This window comes from Choloepus didactylus, chromosome 5, assembly GCF_015220235.1.
Source record: "Choloepus didactylus isolate mChoDid1 chromosome 5, mChoDid1.pri, whole genome shotgun sequence".
In the NCBI taxonomy this organism is placed as follows: Eukaryota; Metazoa; Chordata; class Mammalia; order Pilosa; family Megalonychidae; genus Choloepus; species Choloepus didactylus.
In genome coordinates this window covers 138958544-138979788 of record NC_051311.1, presented here as the reverse complement: position 1 = coordinate 138979788, position 21245 = coordinate 138958544, and the positions used below count along the sequence as shown (strand labels likewise).

At 40.6% G+C, this 21245-nt stretch overlaps 1 protein-coding gene across 1 annotated transcript in view; it reads left to right on the top strand.

Annotated features, from left to right (window-relative positions):
- CPVL (carboxypeptidase vitellogenic like) overlaps positions 1-21245 on the top strand; it is a 118584-nt gene that overhangs the window by 77642 nt on the left and 19697 nt on the right. Inside the window, 1 exon segment of the mRNA XM_037836969.1 lies at positions 10791-10973. Coding sequence (XP_037692897.1) covers positions 10791-10973 — 183 coding nt within the window.

Genomic DNA, 21245 nt, shown 5'->3' with positions numbered 1-21245 from the left:
TTCAACTGCTGTGAAACTGAGGCAGTCATATCAGTTCACTTTACTTTGAAAACAGAAAGAGGGTACAGGGGAAGGGGGAGGCAGTATTCCCTTCTGGATACAATTAGTAGTGTCTGTTGTGCAATAAATATCACCACACCACAGTAGCTACTTAGTCTTTATTCCTTGTGTCATGGTATAGCAGGAGAAAATGCAAAAAGGAGACACAAATGTTCTAAAACACTGGAGCACTGCAAATCAGTGGAGTGTGGGAAGAATATATTAAAACTTTAATTTCTTTTTTACTTAAGAAGAGAGAAATAAGACAATACACTTTACTAATATTTAATAGAAGGATTGTCGCTGAGGTGTTTATTTGGTGTGTATGTCAGAGGCTCACAGATCAAGTGTGATAGAGCCAGAATGCAAAGTCTGAGGTTTTGTTTCTGTTTTCGTGTTTCCATTATTCATCCTCGTCATCACCATCAACATTTGAGTCTACTTGCCACGCGGGCTGGCTCCGGCTCTGGGGCTAATCCCATGCCAGTTTCTTCTCCTCTCGCCCCAGTATGGATGACTTAACTCGGCGGCTGTAGGCCCTAGTCTATCAGGCATGAAGGACCAGCACATGGCCCGCTGCCTGAGGAACCCCGGGCTGGCCAACGCCAGGCTCTTCCTGGAGGCATTTCATCACTGGGGTTTGCCTGGCTTACCCCGCAGAAGTTGTTCGACAATGCCCCAGTGCCATCTACTTGCTTGCTCTGAGTAACTCCTACGTGCTGTCGTGTAACAGTCAACAAAATAACACTGGATTCCTGTGTTACCCGTGACTGAATGAAAGCAGATCTCTCAACCAAGCCTTTTGAAAGAAGCACTCTGTGCAGAAGCCCTTGCCTTCCTGGGTCATGATTTTTCCTGCCTCCTGAGCAATGGTCACTCTGAATATTCATGTCTGTTTGCTCAGCCTCAAGACAGTCCCCAATTTGTTATAGTGATTTGCACAATTCTTTGGAACTATTTGACCTTCTCTGGAAAGAAAAGGGAAAAGGAAGCTTTACTTTCTAAACAGGGGGGAGTTGTGTTTTTAGAAGAAAAATACACCAAAAAACCTAATTGCAAGGTAATGGGGTGGCTTTGATGAATAGAACCATTGAGAATACGAGGTTGAGAATCTTGCACCAATTGATACCAAGTTTTCCTGTGTAGATAAAAACACAAAGAGCACAGAGCATCAGTTTGACATTTTTGTTGTTGTTGATGAAAACTAAGCTGTGCAATCAGGCACTTGCCTTCTTTTATGGAGAAGATTTACCTGTTGGAAACTTTTCACTAACTTTTCTACCTACCTAGGGGGAGTGAGGTTTGATAAGAACAGGTGGCATCCATTGTGCAATAATTGTCACCATGCAGCAATTCAGTCTTTATTCCTTGTGTCATGGTGTAATAAAAGGAAATGCAAAAAGATGGCACAAATATTCCAAAAGACTGTACCACTAGACTGCTCACTCTTTGGAGAAGTGCCTACTTACTGTCACTCTCAGTCCTCCTCTAAGAGGAAGGTCAAGTAATCTTTATTCAAAGAGAAGTAGAATTTTTTTAAGCTGGACTATAAATTGGTCATGGGAGAAGGGGATGCTGGATGGGTCTGGTGCATCTAGGGGCCAGCCAGAGTCCAGGGCAGATCTGCACCTTGCTGGAGGCTATGCTCCCCGAGCTCTCCACGGCCTCCCTTTCGACTTTACGGAATCTTTCCAGACCTGCCCTAGAATTAATGCCTTTTGCAGCCTGTTTAGCATTTCTCCTGTGACAATACTACCCTGCTTTCTGCTTGCTTTCTGGATCAGTTCAGCAGGGAAGCCCTTTTCCTGTCCTACCTGGGCAGAAGGGATGACAGGATGTAGCAGGGCTCACAGCTTTTTCATCTTTTTCCCCTCATAATCCCTGGTGAATCCACTCAACTTCTGGCATTGCTATTATTTTCTTGAACTGGAGTGATCACCATAATGCTGGGGAGCACGGAGATGGCAGAGAAAAGTTGATGGCAGAGAAAGTTGATGGCTTTCCCACTGCTCCTATCTTCTTTCCTGTAATAATAGAGGTTGTAAGAGCATCTGCTCCTCTGCCATATGGACATATTTTCTAATTTGCTTGATCCAGCTTCATGAACTACATATTGTTCCTCTCAGTGTGGTTGTCCTTGGAAGTTACTTCTATCATTTGGCAACTGACAAAGGGACCAATTTTCCCTGCAGGATATACCAAACCCAAGGTATACTGGTGCTGTCCAACAGAAATATAATGCAAGCCACATATGCAATTCCAAATTTTCTAGAAGCTCACATTAAAAGTTTTTAACCAAATCTGTATCCAAAAATGTTATTTTAATACGCAGTTGATATTAAAAAATTATTAATGAGATTTTTACATTCTTTTCTTTGTACTAAACCTTCAAAATCTGGTGTGTATCTTGCACTTACAGCACAACTTAATTCTGACTGGCCACATTTCAAGCGCTCACTAGCCACATGTGGCCAGTTGCTTGCATATTGAGCAGTGCAAGGTTATGCTCTGGAGTAAAATATTATAAATCAAAGGCATTTTTTTTTGTTCTTTCTGCATGATTGCTCTTTCTTTTTGTTGGTTGATGTGTGCAGAAATGTATACTGGTTAATTAAACACATGGAATACTGTGGAAAAAGGAAGAGATTGGCCCCTTCACCCACCTTTCGGTAGGGTAGAGGCATTGGCAAGCACACTGCGGTCTTTGGAGATGACTGTGGGTCTGACCCTGGAGCCACATCCTGACAGCCAGGGAGGACATTCCTTTTGGAGGGACCTATCTGGGGATGTGATGAGAGTCAGAAGAGATTGTCGAGAGGTGAAGGAATCAGAAACAGGTTATGAGACCCTGACATAAGAAGCAGAGGAAAGTATCCCCTTAAGTGACCCCAGACTTTTATCTTTAAACTGGAGGAAAAAAATGTTATTATGAGTTATTAATAAAAGTAATTTTAAGTGTGTTGTTCTAGGTAGTTGAGCTTTTTTTCAAGGAGCTCTGGGTTGGAGCAAAGACTTTCTGGATCCTTTTCAAGTGGTTTTGCATCTTGTTCCCTCTAAAAGCAGCTGAATTATTTAGAGTTAAGTTGCATGAAAGCACGAATAATTTTCTTCGGCTGAGAAGCATTATTTGTATAATTGCCGGACACTCACTCATACCTGTTGCTCCACTTCCTTTGTGTGTGTGTGTGTGTGTGTGTGTGTGTGTGTGTGTCTGTTTTACTCTCCTTGGCAGAGCCAGCTGGTAGGGGAATGGCAGGCGCACATGGGGGTGTTAATTCTAAATTCACTTTCCCTCTTTCCTTTTCTTCCCTTCTCCTTAAACTTGGAAGTGAAGAATAACTTGGTTGCCGAAGTGTTTCATTCAGTAGTCGCATTATTTTTCTACCACAGTCTTCTCCAAGCAGGTTCTAGGGACTCAGGCTTCCTGCTTATTACAGCTCTAAACACCCTGAGAATTCTCCGAGAAGAGCTGGGACCAGAAGCATGAGCCTCTGGAGACAAGCCATTGTCCAGGAAAGGGTAACAACTCTGCCTCTAGTCAGAAACGTTTCTCAAATGTTAAACTCCTCAGATGAAGTTTGGTTTTCCTTTTGCAGTTGAGCTCTTGGCACACCCTTGGGAATGACCCTTTGTTGAGCTGAGTGTTAGTGAAATTAGTTCTCTTCTGTTGGGGGTGGGGGAGGAAAGCACTGGCAGGCCCTGCAAATCGCTTCAGGCTGAGAGAACTTCCCGCTAAATTGGAGTTTGTAATAGAAGAATGATGAGTAAGGCAGCCAGAAGAGGAAGTGCGGAGAGAGGCTTTGTAGGAGTTTCATTGATTTAGCATCTGTAGGGAAAGCTTCCTTAAGAAAAAATTTTTTTTTAGTGAACAGGAGAACATTCAAAACGAAGACAGATAGCAGCCAACTGGGAATGCTGCACAGCCTGGAATAGCTTAGGCTGCTGTTCAATCATTTCCCCAAACAGGAAACCACAGAATGTTAGAGATTAGGGTCACTGGATCATTGGGAAAAAGAGCATAACTTTGTCTGCAAAGTATTATGATGTACTGTAAATGGGCCAAAATGCAAGCATAAATCTTTCATCTAAAAATGCAACAACAAAAATCTAGCCTTCTCACAAAAGCACGGTTTGCTTTCCTGTTGTATTGAGAGATGAAAGCCTCTGTCTGTGGCATTTCTGTAATTTTCCTAATAAGTAGAGGGGTAATATGAGAAATAAAGAGAAAAGCTTTGTGTTCTCTGTCAGTAGCATGTGCGTTTAGGTTTGGATTTTTATTTCTATTTAAGGAAAAAAAAGCTGAAAGTTTAGATTGGTAGTGGCCCTCATACGATTTATTTTCATTCATTTTATGCCTTTATACTGGTTACAATGAAAATGTACCTAAATGCAAATGTATACACAAAAATTATTTTCCTGGTTCATTTCTGCCCCAAATCCATTCTTGTAAATATTCAGTTATACAGGCCATAATAAAACACAGATCTCCTTTTTCACCTTTGGTTATTGTGTGGCATCCCCTAATTTACTCAGAGTAAAAGTCCAAATTTAGAGGGTATGAGTCTTTGAAGGTGGTTATTGTTATGCTGCTCTACAGGAATCTTTGGCTAAGCCGACTGGTTGCTTTACCTCTTCCTTATAAAATATTTGTCCCTCAGAGGCATATGCTGCATAAAATAAGGGTTAATCATCATCAGATTCTGTTTGCTTAGTTTTATTTTATTTTAGTTTGTTTAGTTTACCTAGGTTTTCTTGCAGAGAGAAATCCATGAAGAAACTACTAACTTATGGACATCCAGAACCTGAAATATTTATGGTTTGAAATGTTGAAAGGACTCACTTTTTAGCAAGGCTTAAGTGAAACTGATTTTTGTTGACCTCTTTTAAGGAAAACCTAAGTTAAAAAAAAAAAATCTGAAGCATTAGGAAGACAGGGCCACATCTTTTCCTGTCTTATCCTTTTGTCCTTAGCCCTTAGGCTCTGTAAATATTTGTCTGTTTGAATAATAACGATTTCATGTGAATCAATTAAATAAACAAGCAGCATTACACACGCAGTGTGCATGCTCTCTCTTCTCCAACCCAGCAAAGGCCACTTCCCTTCCATTTCAGATGAAACTGAAATTCAGCAGCCTGCAGGTTCCAGAAAGGAAACAAATTCATTGGAAAAGTTGGGTTGAAACTTATGATGCCCTCTTGGTCTTTCTTTTCTACCCATGACAGAGAGAGGGGTACAGAGAAATACTTTTCTCTTGTAAGAGAAACAGCAGCATAGGCACTGGAATAAATGGTAACCACCCCTGTACCTCTAGGGGTGGGAGGGGGAGACGCCAAGGAAGAGTTGGGGCTGTGTCTAAGGGTCAGCTGCTAAGCAGTGTTAGCTCATTGTGGCTGTGGAAATAGAGACCCAACATGGTCATATCCCCCCCCTCCCAAATTTAAATGTTGGCTTCTAATTAAAAAATAAAACAAAACAAACATCATGAGGCCTAACCGAACATGTCTGCAAATTGGATGCAGGCCTCAGGTGGCTAATTTAAGACTTCTGCGCTCCAGTGCAGAAACTTTTTATTCTTAGTTTTTCCTTGATAAAAAGTAACAGAAACATGAATAAAACTCTGCTCTTAGGTTACAGGACACCTATACATATTTGGCCCTCCCAACTACCCTGGGATATGTGCTTTCCTTATACCCATTTTACAGATGAGGAAACTGAGATCTAGATAGGCTGTGTAACTTAAAATAATCCTGCTAGTAAGCAGCAGAGATAGGATTCAAACTGATACAGGCTGTGCTCTTGACTCTGAATAGTCTCCTTCATTACTTGAGTTTTGAATCTTCTCTAGGACCCTTTCCAAGGGATATATGTACTTCTACGTTTGCTCCTTGCATGCAGAATTAGAAATATAGAATAAGCCCTCAGATCAATGTGTTCTTTATGGGAGTAGTGAACTTAGGCAGTGAGGCAATGTAGAAGAGGACAGCGAAGCACGAGCTTTGGAGTGAAGTGGTCTGAACTTTAATCCCTGTCCCAAGTGGTGTGATCGTGGGCACTCTGAGCAACCTTCCCACACATCTGCCTCCTTATGTCTCAAGTGGGATAAATAATTTCTGCCTTCTGGAGGTGTTGTGAGATCATGGATGTAAAATGCTTAGCACAGTTCCTGGAACATAATAAGGACAACAACTAAAGAGTTCTATTATTATTCAAAAAATTTTTTTCTAAAAATTCTACTCATTACCATACTTTTCTAGCATTTAAGTATAGAAAATTTCTTATGATCTTGAATTCTATGCATTAAACCCAGAAGTTCCTTTAAAAGATTAATTTGTGTATTTATGGCTCTGACTACCAAGAAAAGACGCCAGAGATGCTGTGGCTACCATGTGTAGTGAAAGAAGTAAAAGACATGTTATTTCTGGAGTTTGACTACATAGTCAGGGTTCATCTTGGCTGAATTTCCTCCTACCGTAGACCATTGTCTGAAAGAGTCTGAAGGTTTTTATAAAAGAAGCACTTTGTCAAGTCTTTCAAGTTATTATCATATTATCAAATCATCAACTGGAAGAGGGAGGAGCACCTAACCCTCACTAAACGCATCCCCTGTCAGGCACAGTGCTAGGACTTTTCAGTGGATTATTTCCTTAATCCTCACTATGGGTAGATGTAGGTCTCACTAGCTTCATGTCCAGAAATGGGAACTGAAGCTCATGGGAGTTAAGCTGCATGTCCAGGGGCTTTTGGGCACTGACCCAATGGTGCAGGAATTTGTATTTTATGCTTTTTCACAACAGAACAACTGCTTAATTCAAGCGTGAGAGGAATTGAATGGAAGGCTTGGTAGGTCACAGAAGCCACTGAAGAACTAAAGAATTGGGCTGAAGGAAGTTAGAGACCAGGGACAATTCTGGGGATCTAAGTAGCAAAAATAACGGGCATACTTCTCATCCTTACGTCCTGAAGCAGCATAAAAATAGAATAGGGTGATATGCACATAAAAGCACTTTGAAAAGTAAAGAATATAATAAAAATGCTTTCCTTATCTCTGCCTTTAAGTAAGGAAAGGAAAAGAAGCTGTAATCCAAATCACCTAATGCCATCTCTTATAAATGCTTAAATTCTGGAATGAGTTTTCGAGTTTGTCTATAAACTAAAGTTACTCTTTTTATTTCATTGTCATGAGAAATTGAGACCTAGTAGTAGTTGGATTATCACAAATTATTCCTCAATAAAGACCCAACTTTGGCCAAATGGAGGTGCCTAACATTTTGGTAGGATTATTTGTACTATTCCTTTTTTCATCAAAAAAGTATTGTTATCACATTCCCCCCAAATTGGAAAGCAGTCAAGTTAAAACAGATCTCCCCTAATTCCACTTAACTGCTGGGATTCTGATGTATTCCTTTTCAGACTTTTCTCCCAAGTTTGATGCATGTTTTTTAAATGTAGTAATTATAGAGTACAAACAAGTTGATGCATAGTTGTTCATTGATCTTTAATAACATAAGAATTTTTCATGTTATCACATAACCGTCAATTTCAATGCACTAACCATCCAGCCCTCTAAGTAATCAAGTAAGAGAATATTCTCCATAAGGAAAACCTTTTCTCCTTAACTGAGGCCTAACAACTGACCAGAAAGGAAGGTGAGGAATTTGGGTGCTTAGGGGGCCTCCTGATATGTCACTAGAAACCAACTCCAACCAGCCTTTTCCTTGCTCCCTGTTTTGTTAGAATCATTACTAATGGGGAAGTAGAGCTAAAAGCTGCATTCATCTCTCTGTCCTCTGTGTTTGGAAATTGCTGCTTAAAATACCAGCAAACCTCAGAGGTAGGGGCTGCCCTGGATTGTCCTAGTTTTAGCCCAGAAAGTCCTGCATCTTGGGAATTCCTTGGTCCAGGTCAAGCCAGGACAGTTGGTCGTGCTACCAAGGGATAAGGGGTGAATGTGTGCAGAGCCTTTGTGGTTGGCCAAGCGGCCGGGGCCATCCTCTCCTCAAACTTGACTATCAGGAGGTGGTAGCCAAATATGCCCTTGGGTTTCAGAATACCCCCATGCTGCACCCACCTGGCTTCTGCGCCCAACTGGCCTCATGCTCACCGACCCGGGTTTCTTAGATGGCCTTCCATATCCACCGAGCTCTAGATGAGTTGCAACAACTGGGTTGTTCCTTTGGGTACTGACAAGAGTAAATATGACATTTAGATAAAAATAAAAGCTCTGGAATTCTTATATTTAAGGTTGGGAGCCTTAAATGCCAGCTCTGAACTTGCTTCACTTGATCATTAATCTGATTTCTTTTTTGTTGTTGTTGCATTCGACTATGCACCTTTAGAAGTTAAAAATGTTGCACTTGCTTTGCAAAGGAAAGATTCCTATTTTTACCAAAACACACATCATGTGTGCAAGATTAGTACAGTTGAGCCCTTCACGGCCTCCTTCCAGAGAGTTAGTGCTTTTGTTTATGATGAGTCCTGACTAACAAAGGAAACAGCTCTTTTCAATTTGATTGGACAAAGATTTATTGTAAGGCTGTCCAAATAAGCCTGTTTTTGCTGTAAACTGTAGATTTTGCAATCATCCCTAAAGGATGAAAAAATTCAAATTGATTTTAAAATATACTTATGATAGTCAGTAAAGGAAGCTGAGAAAGACACTTAGGGGAGAAGATGCACGCAGCATACAGTGGCCATGGAGAGGAAAAATGGATAGATGCACTTTTGTATTTATTTGCTATTTAATCCGCATCTTTTCATTAGGTTCTGGAGGGCGAACTACTTTATAGAATATTATCTTTTTTAATCAGCTCTAAAGGGAAGATTACTTTATAGTAGATTATCTTTGTTAATCAGCTCTAGAATGGTGAAGTATTGGATCCTTGTTCCCTGGTACAGATCATATATAATTGTCTCCATATTGTTAGTCAAAACAGCTGTAGGAGGTTTTGCAGGGGCCATAGGTACTCGAGGTCTTTGAGGCAATTTCTTTGTATAAACAATGCAAATATTTTATGGCTATAATTTAGTTGCATTTTTTTAAAAAGAGGCTTTAAATCTATCCAGGTTTTTTCCTTTAGGTCTCTCCCTTGGAGAGTGGGGGAGGTGACGGTGACTGGGTGAGATGAAAGGGCCCGTGTTCTGCACTTGGGGGCCCAGGGCTCTTTCATCTTGATCTGAATCCTGTTTCTCCGCTGCTTGAGGATTTGGAGTGTGTAAAAGTCCTGGGCTTTTTAATTATGTTTAAGTCTTTTAAGAAGGCTGCACCATGAGGCAGAGACAGAAACATATGTAGTGAAAGATTTTATATCCAATTTGAGGATTCAACCAAAAGCCTCCACTCAGGCCAAATCAGAGATTCTAAATAGAACAAAGGTAACATGGAGTTAAGGAAAAACTTCTTTGTCGGGATAGAGTGATGATACTTTATGAGAATTAATATTCTGATAGTTGCATAAAAAGAGCAGAAGGAGAGTAGGAAAGAAACTACTCAGATTTCCACCACCCAAGTTAATCAACAACATTCATTTTTTTAAAAAAAGTTTCTTTCTCATATATATATGAATATGTGTACCTATTTTATACAATTGTAACTGTGATACAATTGTAACTGTAATATGTGATGTCTCTCATGTTTGACTTTCAGCTTTCATACTTAACATTATGTGATAAGCAATTCTATATCACTACATGGTCCAATCAAGCATATTAAATGGTTCTACACTATTCCATAGAACTCCTGTACCACAATCTACTTAACCATTCACCAACTGTGGGACTTTTAGATGGTGTTCAAGTTTTAATCATAATAAGACTCAATGAATATAGTTATATAATATTTTTATTTAGTTGGGATTATTTTCATAGAATTCACTCCACACCCTGGGAATACTGGAATAAGAAGTATCAATATTTTAAAGTTTTTTGGTGGAGGATTGAACCTTGCTTTCCCATTTTGCACTGTCCCCAGCAGTTTCACCATGACTTCATCAGCATTGAGAATTATCTGAATTCTTTTCTAAGTAAATTGAAATTTGGGAAGAAAAGAGAAGAGTCATCTCAAATTGTTTCTTTTATAACAGCCATCAGTTCGGCAAAAATCTGTGTTCCAGGAAGAAAGGACATTGCTCGCTTTTGACAAGCAGCTATCATATTTTTTTAAAGGCATGTTGGAAATGGCATGGCAGACAAAACAAATAACTGATTGAAGGCACCTGCCTCTATCTGCCTCAAAGAATAATAGTTGCCACTCAGATCAGTGTGGCAGAGGAGAGCAATATGGGTTAGCAACACCCAATGCCTAGCTCACCAGCCACGTTGGTGCCTGAAAGCAAAGTTAATGAAAGTCAGCTCTCATGAAAATCCTAGGGTGTAGCACTCTTCAGTTCCACAAACTGTGGCCTCATTTCTCCTCCTTAACATAGCTGCATATCCAATTAAAACCTCTATCACTGGACGATACAGTACAAATGCTTTTACAACCAAGAGAGGTCTTTATTTATGCAGATTCCTATGAAGAAATTCCTTTTGGAAGAATGCAATGGTTGAGACAAGACTTGAGTTTATTTCAGGTTGTTGGTGTGTGGAGCTAGTTGGAAGGAAATAACACCTTTGGTGTGCTTGGCTGGACTTCCTGAGCACCGTCTCAGAGAAGCTCATGTTCTTTCTCTCTCTCTAGCTATCGATTCCTAAGTATATTCACTGAGTTCACCTGCTGACTCCTGTATTGGCTGATGGATCAATTTCATTTCAGGTCTTGGTCTACAATGGTCAACTGGACATCATTGTGGCAGCTTCCCTGACAGAGCGCTCCCTGCTAGCCATGGAGTGGAAAGGATCCCAAGACTACAGGAATGTGGAAAGAAAAGTGTGGAAGATCTTTAGCAATGATGAAGAAGTGGCTGGTTATGTACGGCAGGTTGGTGACTTCCATCAGGTATGAAGACACTTGGGGACATGCAGGTTGTGGGAATGGGATGATGGGGCTGAAAATAAAGACTGCATACCAATAAGACATGATGGGCCTTAAGCAAAGTCATACAAACCATAGGACAGGCAAAATGCGTCTTCTGTGGTTCCACTTTTCACAGGGAACAGTAGTCTGAGTTCATATAAAAGTACATAAGACAATGTAAAACCAGACAAAAGCTTAGGTATTATTCAAGAGATAAGGAGACAATTAAAAATACAATACTCAGCCCAGAGAGGTGAATCATTAATGAATGAATTATAGACTATTGGGAGGAAAGGGGAACATGTCAAATTGCATGAGGAAGGTTTGACATCACATCCTAAGGAAAATTTATTATCACGTTTTTATATTACATATGGAGCCCCAGGATGAAAACTCTAGCTGATACCTGTAGCCATGCTCCCCAACAGAAAATCAGTGGAGCTTCCAGAGTTGACAGGGCAGTAGTCTCCACATTAAGGCCAGAGGTGACTCCCAGCCAAGCCCATGCACTGAGCCTCCAGTTTGCAGACCTCAGCAATTTAAAGATAAACAGGGCTTCTTCAATGATTAGGTGATGATTACATTGTGTTCACCTCCAGAACAAAATGTTTTTGGAAAAATCAAGAAAGCTTCTGAGTAAGCTTTTGCTTAGGCAAGAGGAGAAAGTTAAACTTTCTGGACTTAATTTTTTCCCCAATTTTTTTATTTGAGGCAACATTGTACATCAATTCTGTGCCCCGAGTGTGTGGAATGACAGCTTTTTAAGGCTCAGGTTTTCTATTAGGCAAATCCATGCTCCAAACAGAAATTGGTGAGAGGTGCACTACCTTAAAGGCACTTTGCTTTGGGATAATAGCGTGTTCACAACAATTTCATAAGGGGTCACTGGGTTATGAAATGCATCACTCATTTATATTATAAGAAATGCTAGGCAGAGTAGAAATTATGATTATTCTAGTGGAAAAAAAGGGACCCTTGCTTCCCTGCTAGTCATTCTAACCTTTAAAAAATATGTGAGAAATTTACATATTGCATACAAAAATGGAAACATTTGAGGCACATCTCTGGGATCAAGTAAGAAGAAACTCTAACTTGGAAAAGTTATGAAATTATAGTTTCTAAACTAGATAAATTATACCAAAGAATTAAGTATGCTGAAAAGCCAACTCTAAATGACTCAGGGCAAAAACAACTTAACAGCATATATCATGAAATTTGGAAATGGGACCAAGGAAGGAGAAAGATGAGCATCTATTTACATGCAGAAGAGATCTGGAGAGAAGAGGGGAAGAAGGGAAGTGTTAAATAAGCCCTTGTCTGCTTCTGTAAACCTGAGCACTAGCATCTTAAATTTAGTATTGACTTGGGAGCCACAATAAATAGTTAACTTCGAAGACTCATCCACCAAAATGATGGAATTCCTAGACAAATCAGGGCTTTCCAACTGCAAAACTGATCTGGACTTAATTTTTGTTTTGTTTACTTATCTGTTTGTAAATTACTTAAGTTACATAGCAAGCAAAACAGTTTTTAAAAAGAGAAAGGGAAAAATCAGCAGTTTCAACATCTGAAATTGCCTTTCAATGGATTCCTACATATAGAGACAAATATTTTTACATAATTTTGACAGTGCAATATAATATTGACTCTGCTTTTTTCCTTTTAAAAATAACTTTATTGAATTCTAACATAATGTAGAAAAATGCATAAATCACAAATGTACAGGTAAATGAATTTTCATAAAGTAAACACACCCACGTAACTGCCACCCAGATAAAGAAGTAGAGCACAACCAGATCCCTAATTCCACTCTTTCCCCAACCACTATCCTGTTTCCTTGCACACTAGATTACTTTCACTGGTTTTTTAGTTTTATATAAATGGAAATATTCAATATGTACTTTTTTTCTGAGTGGCATTTTTGCTCAACTTTATGAGATTTATCTAATCTCTCACATGTGGCAGCTGCTAGTTCATTTTCTTTGTTGTGTTCTGTGATATACATAACATAATTTATTTATTTATTCTACTTTTATCTACAGATAATAATAGTACTGTTACCTATTTAACAGAGTTGCTTCACACTTTTGGCTATTAGAAATAATGTTGCTATGAACATTATTATACATTTCTTTAATATATATATATTCACTTCTCTGTTGAGGAGACAAGGGATTTGTATTGATATTTGAATTGCTGAGTTATAGGGTGTCAGTTTACACACTCATCAGCAGTGTACAAGAGTTCAAATTGTTCCACATCCTCTCCAACCCCTGGCCCATCAGTTTTAGTTCTAGGCATTCTGGTGATGTACACTGTATTTCCTTATGATTTTAATTTGCATTTCCGTGATGACTAATGAAGAAGAGCCTCTTTCAATTCATTTGTGGGCCATTTGGATATCCTCTTGTGAAGGGCCTGTTCAAATCTTTTGTCCCATTTTCTCTTGAGTTGTCTGTATCTTCTTGATTTGTTGAAGTTCTTTATAAAGTCTGGATGTGAGTTCTTTGTCATTTGTATGCACTGCAAATGTCTTCTCTCATTCTGCCGCTTACTTTCACTTTCTTAATGGCATTTTTTGATAAATAGAAGTCCTGAATTTTGATGTAGTCCAGTTTATCAGTCTTTTCCTCTATGGTTAGTGCTTTTAGTGTCTTTTTGAAGAGTGCCCCAAGGTCATGAATATAACACCCCATGTTATTTTCTAGAAGCTTTATTGTTTTACCTTTAACTTTTGGGTCAACGATCTGGAAGGAATTGATTTTTATTTATGGTATATGATGTCAAGATTCTTTTTGTTCCATAGAAATATGTGTTCAGATTTTGGCCCCTTCCAGTTCAAAGTCTAACTATACTCCTGCTATCCTCTTAGTATCATGACCCTCAACATGCAAACCCTTTAAGTTTATCCCGAGGATCTCTTTTCCCACAGGAATAATTTGCTTTGCCACCGACATTGTTTTAGTGGGAAAAATGCTTTCTAACCTCATCTATGGACTAGCTTAGGAATGATAAATGTTGCTGAGTTGAACTGTGAACAATATTTGGTTCTCTGTGCTTGCATGTGTGTATGTGTTTATATAAATATAGTATGTATTATATACACATAGTATGTATATTCCTATCTATATGTAGAGGCAAATAATGTAATGCTTAAAAACATGAGTTTTTGCATCAGGCATCCTAAATCTTCTACTTACTATCTATGCAACTTTGGGCAAGTTTCTTAACCTCTCTTGGCCTCCGTCTCTCCTCCTATAAAACAGGAATAATAATAATACCTACCTCATAGGACTGTTGCAGGGATTCAATCAGCTAATCGGTATGCGATGCTTAGAGCAGTCCCTGACTTATAGTAAATGTTTGCTATTATTGTTGTTACTCTGGGCCACTTACAAGAATATGCATAACAAAAGGAAAAATTTTAATAGTAAAAATCAAGATCAGGGAAATATTTCATTGAAAATCAACCCATGGGGAAAGCAGGAATATCAGTAAATTCAAGCTGCTGAGGTTGAGCTTCCAGGGAATGGGGACGTGTGGGTCACCTCTGCCCCATCCACCGCACCACTGCGAAGAGCCCCAGGCACACGTGGTGCATCCTCAGCATCCTTTGCCGCCTGCTCCACTCCCTGGCCTGCTGTGTCCCCCAGACCAGCCTTGTGGAACACTCCAGTGCCTGGCATTTCGCATCCCTCATGCTCAGCTCTTTGCCTAAGACGTCCAGCTCTGGCCAGATTGCCTCTGTGGGGGAGCGCGTGCCTTGGAGCTGGGAAAACAGACTGGCAGCAAGTCAGAAACTTGTGGCAAATATCACACCAAGCCTTCTGACCCTTCCTGTGAATGCAGAACACATTTAGAGATAAAATGGCACTCCTCTGGCTGCCAAAGAATGAGTAACAAAAGAAATGAGGCGCACATATGTTTGTGATAGGGAGTGTTTTACCACGCAGCTAGGGATCTGCGTTTTACGTAGGTGATTTTAAAATGTTGGCGAAGATCCTTCCCCTTTAGTGCCTCAGTGTTGGCTTGGGGGTGGTGCGCGGCGATGAGGGGAGTGAAGGAAGGGAAATTCTCCGGTGTTAACAAAGGCATTCTCTGTGAGGCTTGGATCCGGGAAAACTGTTCAAATGTCAAGCGTCTGATAATGATAAAAACGGAGCTTAACCGCGGACTTGCTTTTCTGCATTAGACACACAAAACAGAAGCATGTGTATGTCTCTGCCAAAAAAGAAACCTCACTTTCCGCCAGGCACCCCAGCTCTTCGTTTAAAAATCGAAACCAAAGTAGACTTGTCTCCAGATGGTTACCTAAAATGTCCACTTAAAGAATGACTGCTTTCCCAGGGAAGAGACAGAGTACTGAGCCAGCGAGCAGTTTTCCCCATGGATTCCCATAAGGCAATGCCCGGGAAACCAAAGGCAGCTCCTACCAGTCTTCAGAGATCAGATGAGAAATGAATGCTTCTTGTTGCCCCTTGTGGATTCTGGCCTAGAAGTCTACCCATCTCTGTTGTCTGTTCCATTCTATTCTTGTTATAGAATCTGCCTCAGTCTGTTAGTCTGTAAAATGCAAAGATTGGACTGAATTAGCTGTAAGATATCTTCTAACAAAAATCTGAAATATCTATTTTCATTAAAGCCAGAGGCTCAGTTAGCAAGCAGTTTAGAATAGTATAAATGACCTTCAGTGAATGTCATAATTCTCTCTACACATTCACACAGGGTGGGGTGGTGGGTACTACATGTAGAATGTTAAGTCTCAGGCCCAGTCATAACCAAGATCTTGGGCAGTCTCTGCACTGGTTTTGACTCCGAGCCCCTACTAGCATTATCCTTGGGTCTCAGCGTCTAATCCTCTTTCTCCTTGGCTGTTGACAACCCATAGCAGTCATTTCGAGACCCAACCTTCTGCTCCTTTTGTGGTGTCTCTGCACTTTTATGAACAAAAACTTGCTGTTCATGATCTGTTTTGCTGCTGTGCACTGCTTATGAAATGCAGGACATTTTATTTTCACACAACTGAACTGTCATTTCCATCTCACAAAGCTTTGATCCCACACTTAGAAATATAAAATTTTAATAAGAGTACTAGCAACACCAATGAATTTCTTTAAGGATGTTTTTTTTCCAGGATAAACGTCATTAAGCTAAGTTTTCTACAGAAATCCAGTAAACCATTTCAATACTTCCTAATTTTATTTACTAAAAATACATTTCCTGAGATTAATTAGTTTCCATGTAAACACTGAAAGGAAGGTTTGATTCACTGATCATTTTTTATTCTTATCAAATCTTACTGAGTGTAGCTTCTATGCTCATGAGGTTTTCATAATTACTAACAAGTCTAATTTCCTGATTGGAGTTTGAGCCATTGTTATTTTAATTTTTTTGTTATCAATTCAGGTTTATTCAGTAGATCTCATTTTCCAGGTGAGAAAACTGAAGCCCTGAGGTTAAGTGACTGTCCTAGCCATTTCATGTCGGAGACAAGATTAGATGCTGACTTCCTGGCTTCCAGGCCAGTGTTCTCTACTCTGTAGGTGAATAAGCATACCCACCTCTGGAATGATGGGCTCACAGCAAGATGCTGGCACAGTTAAAATTGGAGCCTGCACACATTTCTTCCACCGCTAAAGCAGAGGCCTCAGAAATAATGGATTTCACATCTAGTGTTAGCTCTAAAATCACATCCATGACGCCCATCTCCTACAAACAGACTACTTGGTTTTTAAAAAGGCAGTAGCAGTTAGTTGTGGTAAGGCCAGGTGCATTCAATATTAAAAAACGTTATGCCTTTGTCTGGGAACTGCTGATATGAATACAGGAACATGTGCTGTAAATTTGCTAAAATGAGCAGAGGAAACATGGGAGGGCAGTCATGGAGGTAAGTGAGATAAAGGGCAGAGTGCAGGGTCTGGTTACCTGGAGCCTTGAGAATAAGAGCCGGGAGGGAAACGGGAAAGGGATCCTACTGCCTTGATGGGAGGCTAAGGGGTGTGTGCTCCATTGTTTAAGCAGTGGGGAACCACTGAAGGGTTTTAAGCACATTTTCAAAGCTGTCTGTTTTAGTTTCCTCGGCTGCTCAAAGCAAGCACTGTGAAGCAACGGGAATTTATTCATTCCCAGTTTTGAGGCTGGGAAAATGTGCAAATCAAGAAATCATCAAGGCAATGCTTTCTTCCCGTAGACTGGCTGCCAGTGATCCTCGGTTCCTCTACCACGTGGCAATGCACATGGCGGCACCTGCTCAGCTCTCCCTTCTCTTCCAGGTTTCATTGATTTCAGCTTCTTGTTTCTGTTGTTTTCTTGTGCCTGAATTTCATTCCTCTTATAAAATACTCCAGTAATAGGATTAAGACTCATCCCGCTAAGATGGGCCACACCTTAACTGAAGTAGCCTCATCAAAAGGTCCTACTTTCGATAGGTTCACACCCACAGGAATGGATTAGATTTAAAAACATGCTTTTCTGGGGTACATACAGCTCCCAACCACCACAACTGCCTTCAGGAAATTTAAAATAGTAGCAATCAGATGAGTTCAGGGTCAGAGGAGGGGACCTTCAATGAATGGGGAATCACTGGTAACAGAGAGTCATTTTAGGAACTTTCTTGGAAGCGAGTCCACCTACTTCCTGAGACTGCCTTCTTGATGCTTGATGCTGTGCTCTTGAAATAGAAGTGGGTGGGAATCAGCTCTGCGATGTCCAAGCTGTGAAGACCAGTTCCCTGCTTGAGAGATGGTGCTGACTGTGCATCCACACAGACACCGCATGCTGGCGACACCCTCATGTTTTCCTTGGGGGGCCACATTAAGCACCTCCAGGCCCCCTTAAGTATAAGCCTTGCTCCATCATTTACCCATGGACCACGACATGAGTCGGGATAATGGAAGCCTCAGCCCTGTGGTTTGCCACACGCCAGTTGGGGCCTTCTCTCAGTGTCCAGGTTTCCAACAGGAATGAGCGCTTCGTTTAAGGTGACATCCACAGAAAACAAAGGGAAGGCACGCCACCCTCAGAGCTTGACTATTTGGGGAGTCACAGCCAATTGGAGGTGGGCTGGTATAATGGGTGGAGGTGGACTGTGGAGTTAGACAAACCTGGTTTGAATTTCAGTTTTGCCAGTTACTAGCTGTAGGCTGGTTATTTGTTCTGTATACTCTGAGCGAGAACTGTTACTTCCTAGGGGTGTTGGGAAGGTCAAAGTTGATGCTAATGATTGCTACCAATTATTCAGCCTTTATGAGTCCTCAGGTGTCTGGTCTGTCATGAACTTTTTATATTTTATTCACGGTTTTCTGGAATCCTAGCAGCTACCCTATGAACAATGAGATGGTATTTGCTAATGTTCACATAAGGAAACAGAAACGTCACTGGAAAATTTTGCTTAAGCTTTCAGATGGTAATAGTTTCTGGGATTTGATCCCCCCAAACCTTAATCTTTGCACTGTACCATATTGCCTGGGAGTACCTGTGAAGGGCAGTGGTGTGAGGCTGGGACAGAATTCTGACTGCCCAGATCTAGGTTACCTGTCTGCCCTTGGGGCAAGTGTGCAGTGGTGGAAGTGGCAAGGGTGGGGCAGGGTAGTGGTGGTGTGCTCATAATAAAAAGAAAGATGAGAAAAGCATATTGTGCAGACAGAAATCACTAGCAACCTCAGCTTCCTGGTTGTGCTTTTCTAAAACAAATGCTAACTTTATTTTTTGTCTTTGACAACACACAACTAAAAAAATGGAGCAGAAAATAACTATAGCCCTTTGATTGTGAGGGAACATCAGTCTAGGATTTAAATATTTCCACAGATAGTCCACAGAGGGGATGACAGAGAGCTGGCCACTTGCCTTTCTTGGATTTCCTGCTGATAATTCTTTCTTTTTTTTTTTTTTTTTAAGACTTTTTAAACAGCTTAAGAAGTATTAGAGACTGTTCCAGAAAGGCTTTAGGAAGTCCTTGGTTGCACTGATATGCTCAGAGTAAGCAAAGAGTAATAAATGTGACTTTTGCTATTGACTAGTTGAGAGGAGATGAGAAACTAAAAAAAAAAAATTTAATGAAGGAGAGTAACTGTTAAAAATATTTGAAACAATGACTACCAAATGTACCTAATTCCCTGGAGAAAATGCTTTGGCTTTGTCACAAAAATTGTTAAACAGAATCTTCATATCTCCCCCAGCTTTGTTGCCTTCTACAAAGAGAAATGTCTTGATTCACAGGGTTCTTTGTCTTCAGCTTCCAGACCTGAGAAAAGTTCTTCTGTCCACTTATGTGAATCAGACTATGGGCAGAGAACCTGAAAAGAGCAATCAAATACCCATTTTCATAATAAGACTTGCCCCAAGTCACAGGTTGGGTTCTCCAGGAGCAGGCATTGAGGTAAAGTTTGGGGTGCAAGACGTTTATTAAATGTCATCACCTGTGAAAGAAAGGGAAAGTAATTGGGATTGGACAAAGGAAGAAATAAAATTGTGATAGAGGCCTGACAAAGCCTTGGCTAACCTGGCAAGGAAGGTTGGGAAGAGTATTCTCCATCAGAGTATCCCACTGGGGCCAAAATGGCCAGGCCTCTGTAGGCCCCAGCCACCCACCCACCCCGTTACAAAAGGCAGCCTGCCCCGGGAAGGGCATCCTGTGGGTAAGGCCACTCTCTGCAGCTGAGGCAAACCCTGACATTGCAGACAGCTGAAGCTATCTGCTGACTGCACTCCCCAACGCTGGGCAGCAAGTCCCTCCTTGAAGGGAGATCTGACAGTGCATTCTTATGTCTACCACAAAGGCCACCCAGATAATGTAACGGCAGGTTCCCCAGGGTAAGGCAGCAGAAACTGTGGCTTGCCTGAGGCCACAGAGGAAATTGGCCTTTCTTTGTTTGTGTGCCATAAGTTTTCACCTAAGCTCTCAGTGTAATTAAGTCTTATACCTACATTAGAGAGATGGACCCAGCTTTGGTTTTCAATTCATATCAGGATTCTAAGATAGGAACAACAAATCATTCAGGAAAAATAATAAATAACTGTCTGTAAAAAGGCCTCTTTTTCAGTTATTTATTGCTGCATAATGAATCACTCCAAATGTTAGTGGCTTAAAACAATATAACAATCTGTTATTTCTCACAATTTTGAGGGTTGAATGGGCTCAGCTGGGTGGTTCTTCTGAATCATGTGGGGGAGGCTGAGATCACACATGCAGCTGCATTTGGCTGGGAGTTTGGCCAAAGCTGAAGCTTCCATGATGGCCTCTCCTTCTCTGGTGCTCATTCCATGTGGCCTCTAATCACACAGTAGTTGGGCCTGGACTTCCTCACAGCATGGCGGCTGGTTTCCTAAATTGAAGAAGCAGAAGCTGCCAGTCCTTTGAAGGCCTGTGCTGGAAAGTCCCAGGCTTTTACTTCCACAGCATTCTATTGGTCAGATCCCTCTTGATGGGAGGAATGGCAAAGATTTTTGACTCTCATTAATCTTCATTTCCTTAATCCAATGTGTCTCAACCCTTGCAAAGATAGATTCCTAGGCCCCATCTCCAGGTCTTTTGATTTTATTGGTCTGGGTAGGACTTGGACACCAATATATAAACTGTGGCACTAATATGCAGCCAGTTTGGGGACCCACTTCCCTAAACTATGATGTCTTTTGTCCCTCTGTGGATACTGAAGTGGCCTCCCTCTTGCAGAAACTCTGTGGCTTATGTTTGGATAAACTTCCATTCTGATGCCTAAAGGGTGCTCTAAAGCCAGACCTGTTTTCTTACTTACAGGCCAATTAGAAATTTGAGAACTTAGTTTTGCTCTTAACAAACCAGCCATTGATCTGAAGCATCACATTTAGAAAAGTGTCTTCTAGCCAAGGGTATCCACTGGTATGGCTCTGATTCTCTGAAATCCTCAGCCAAACCTTAAGCTAAATTTTCGACTTCATTACCTGTCATGCATTGTAGGTTGACAAGTGGTCTTTGTTCTTTCAAAACACTGATAGACCGTTGGTAATTTAGACTCATAGAAAAACTCTTTTATTTATTCAAAACATTTGCTTCCTTTCCACAGCACAGTTTTGTGCTGTACCGAAATTATGCAGTCCTAGTATACAGTGTCCTTAGATAATAGTATGTCTGCGTTGCTCTCCAAACAAAGATGCAATTATATCAAGCAGGGTGTATGTTGAGCCTTATCCAGAATGGTGGTTCTCAGCAAAGGTTTTGGCTACTAATCATACTGAATTTGTTTCTGAATATTTATTATTAATCAAGGATACTATAAT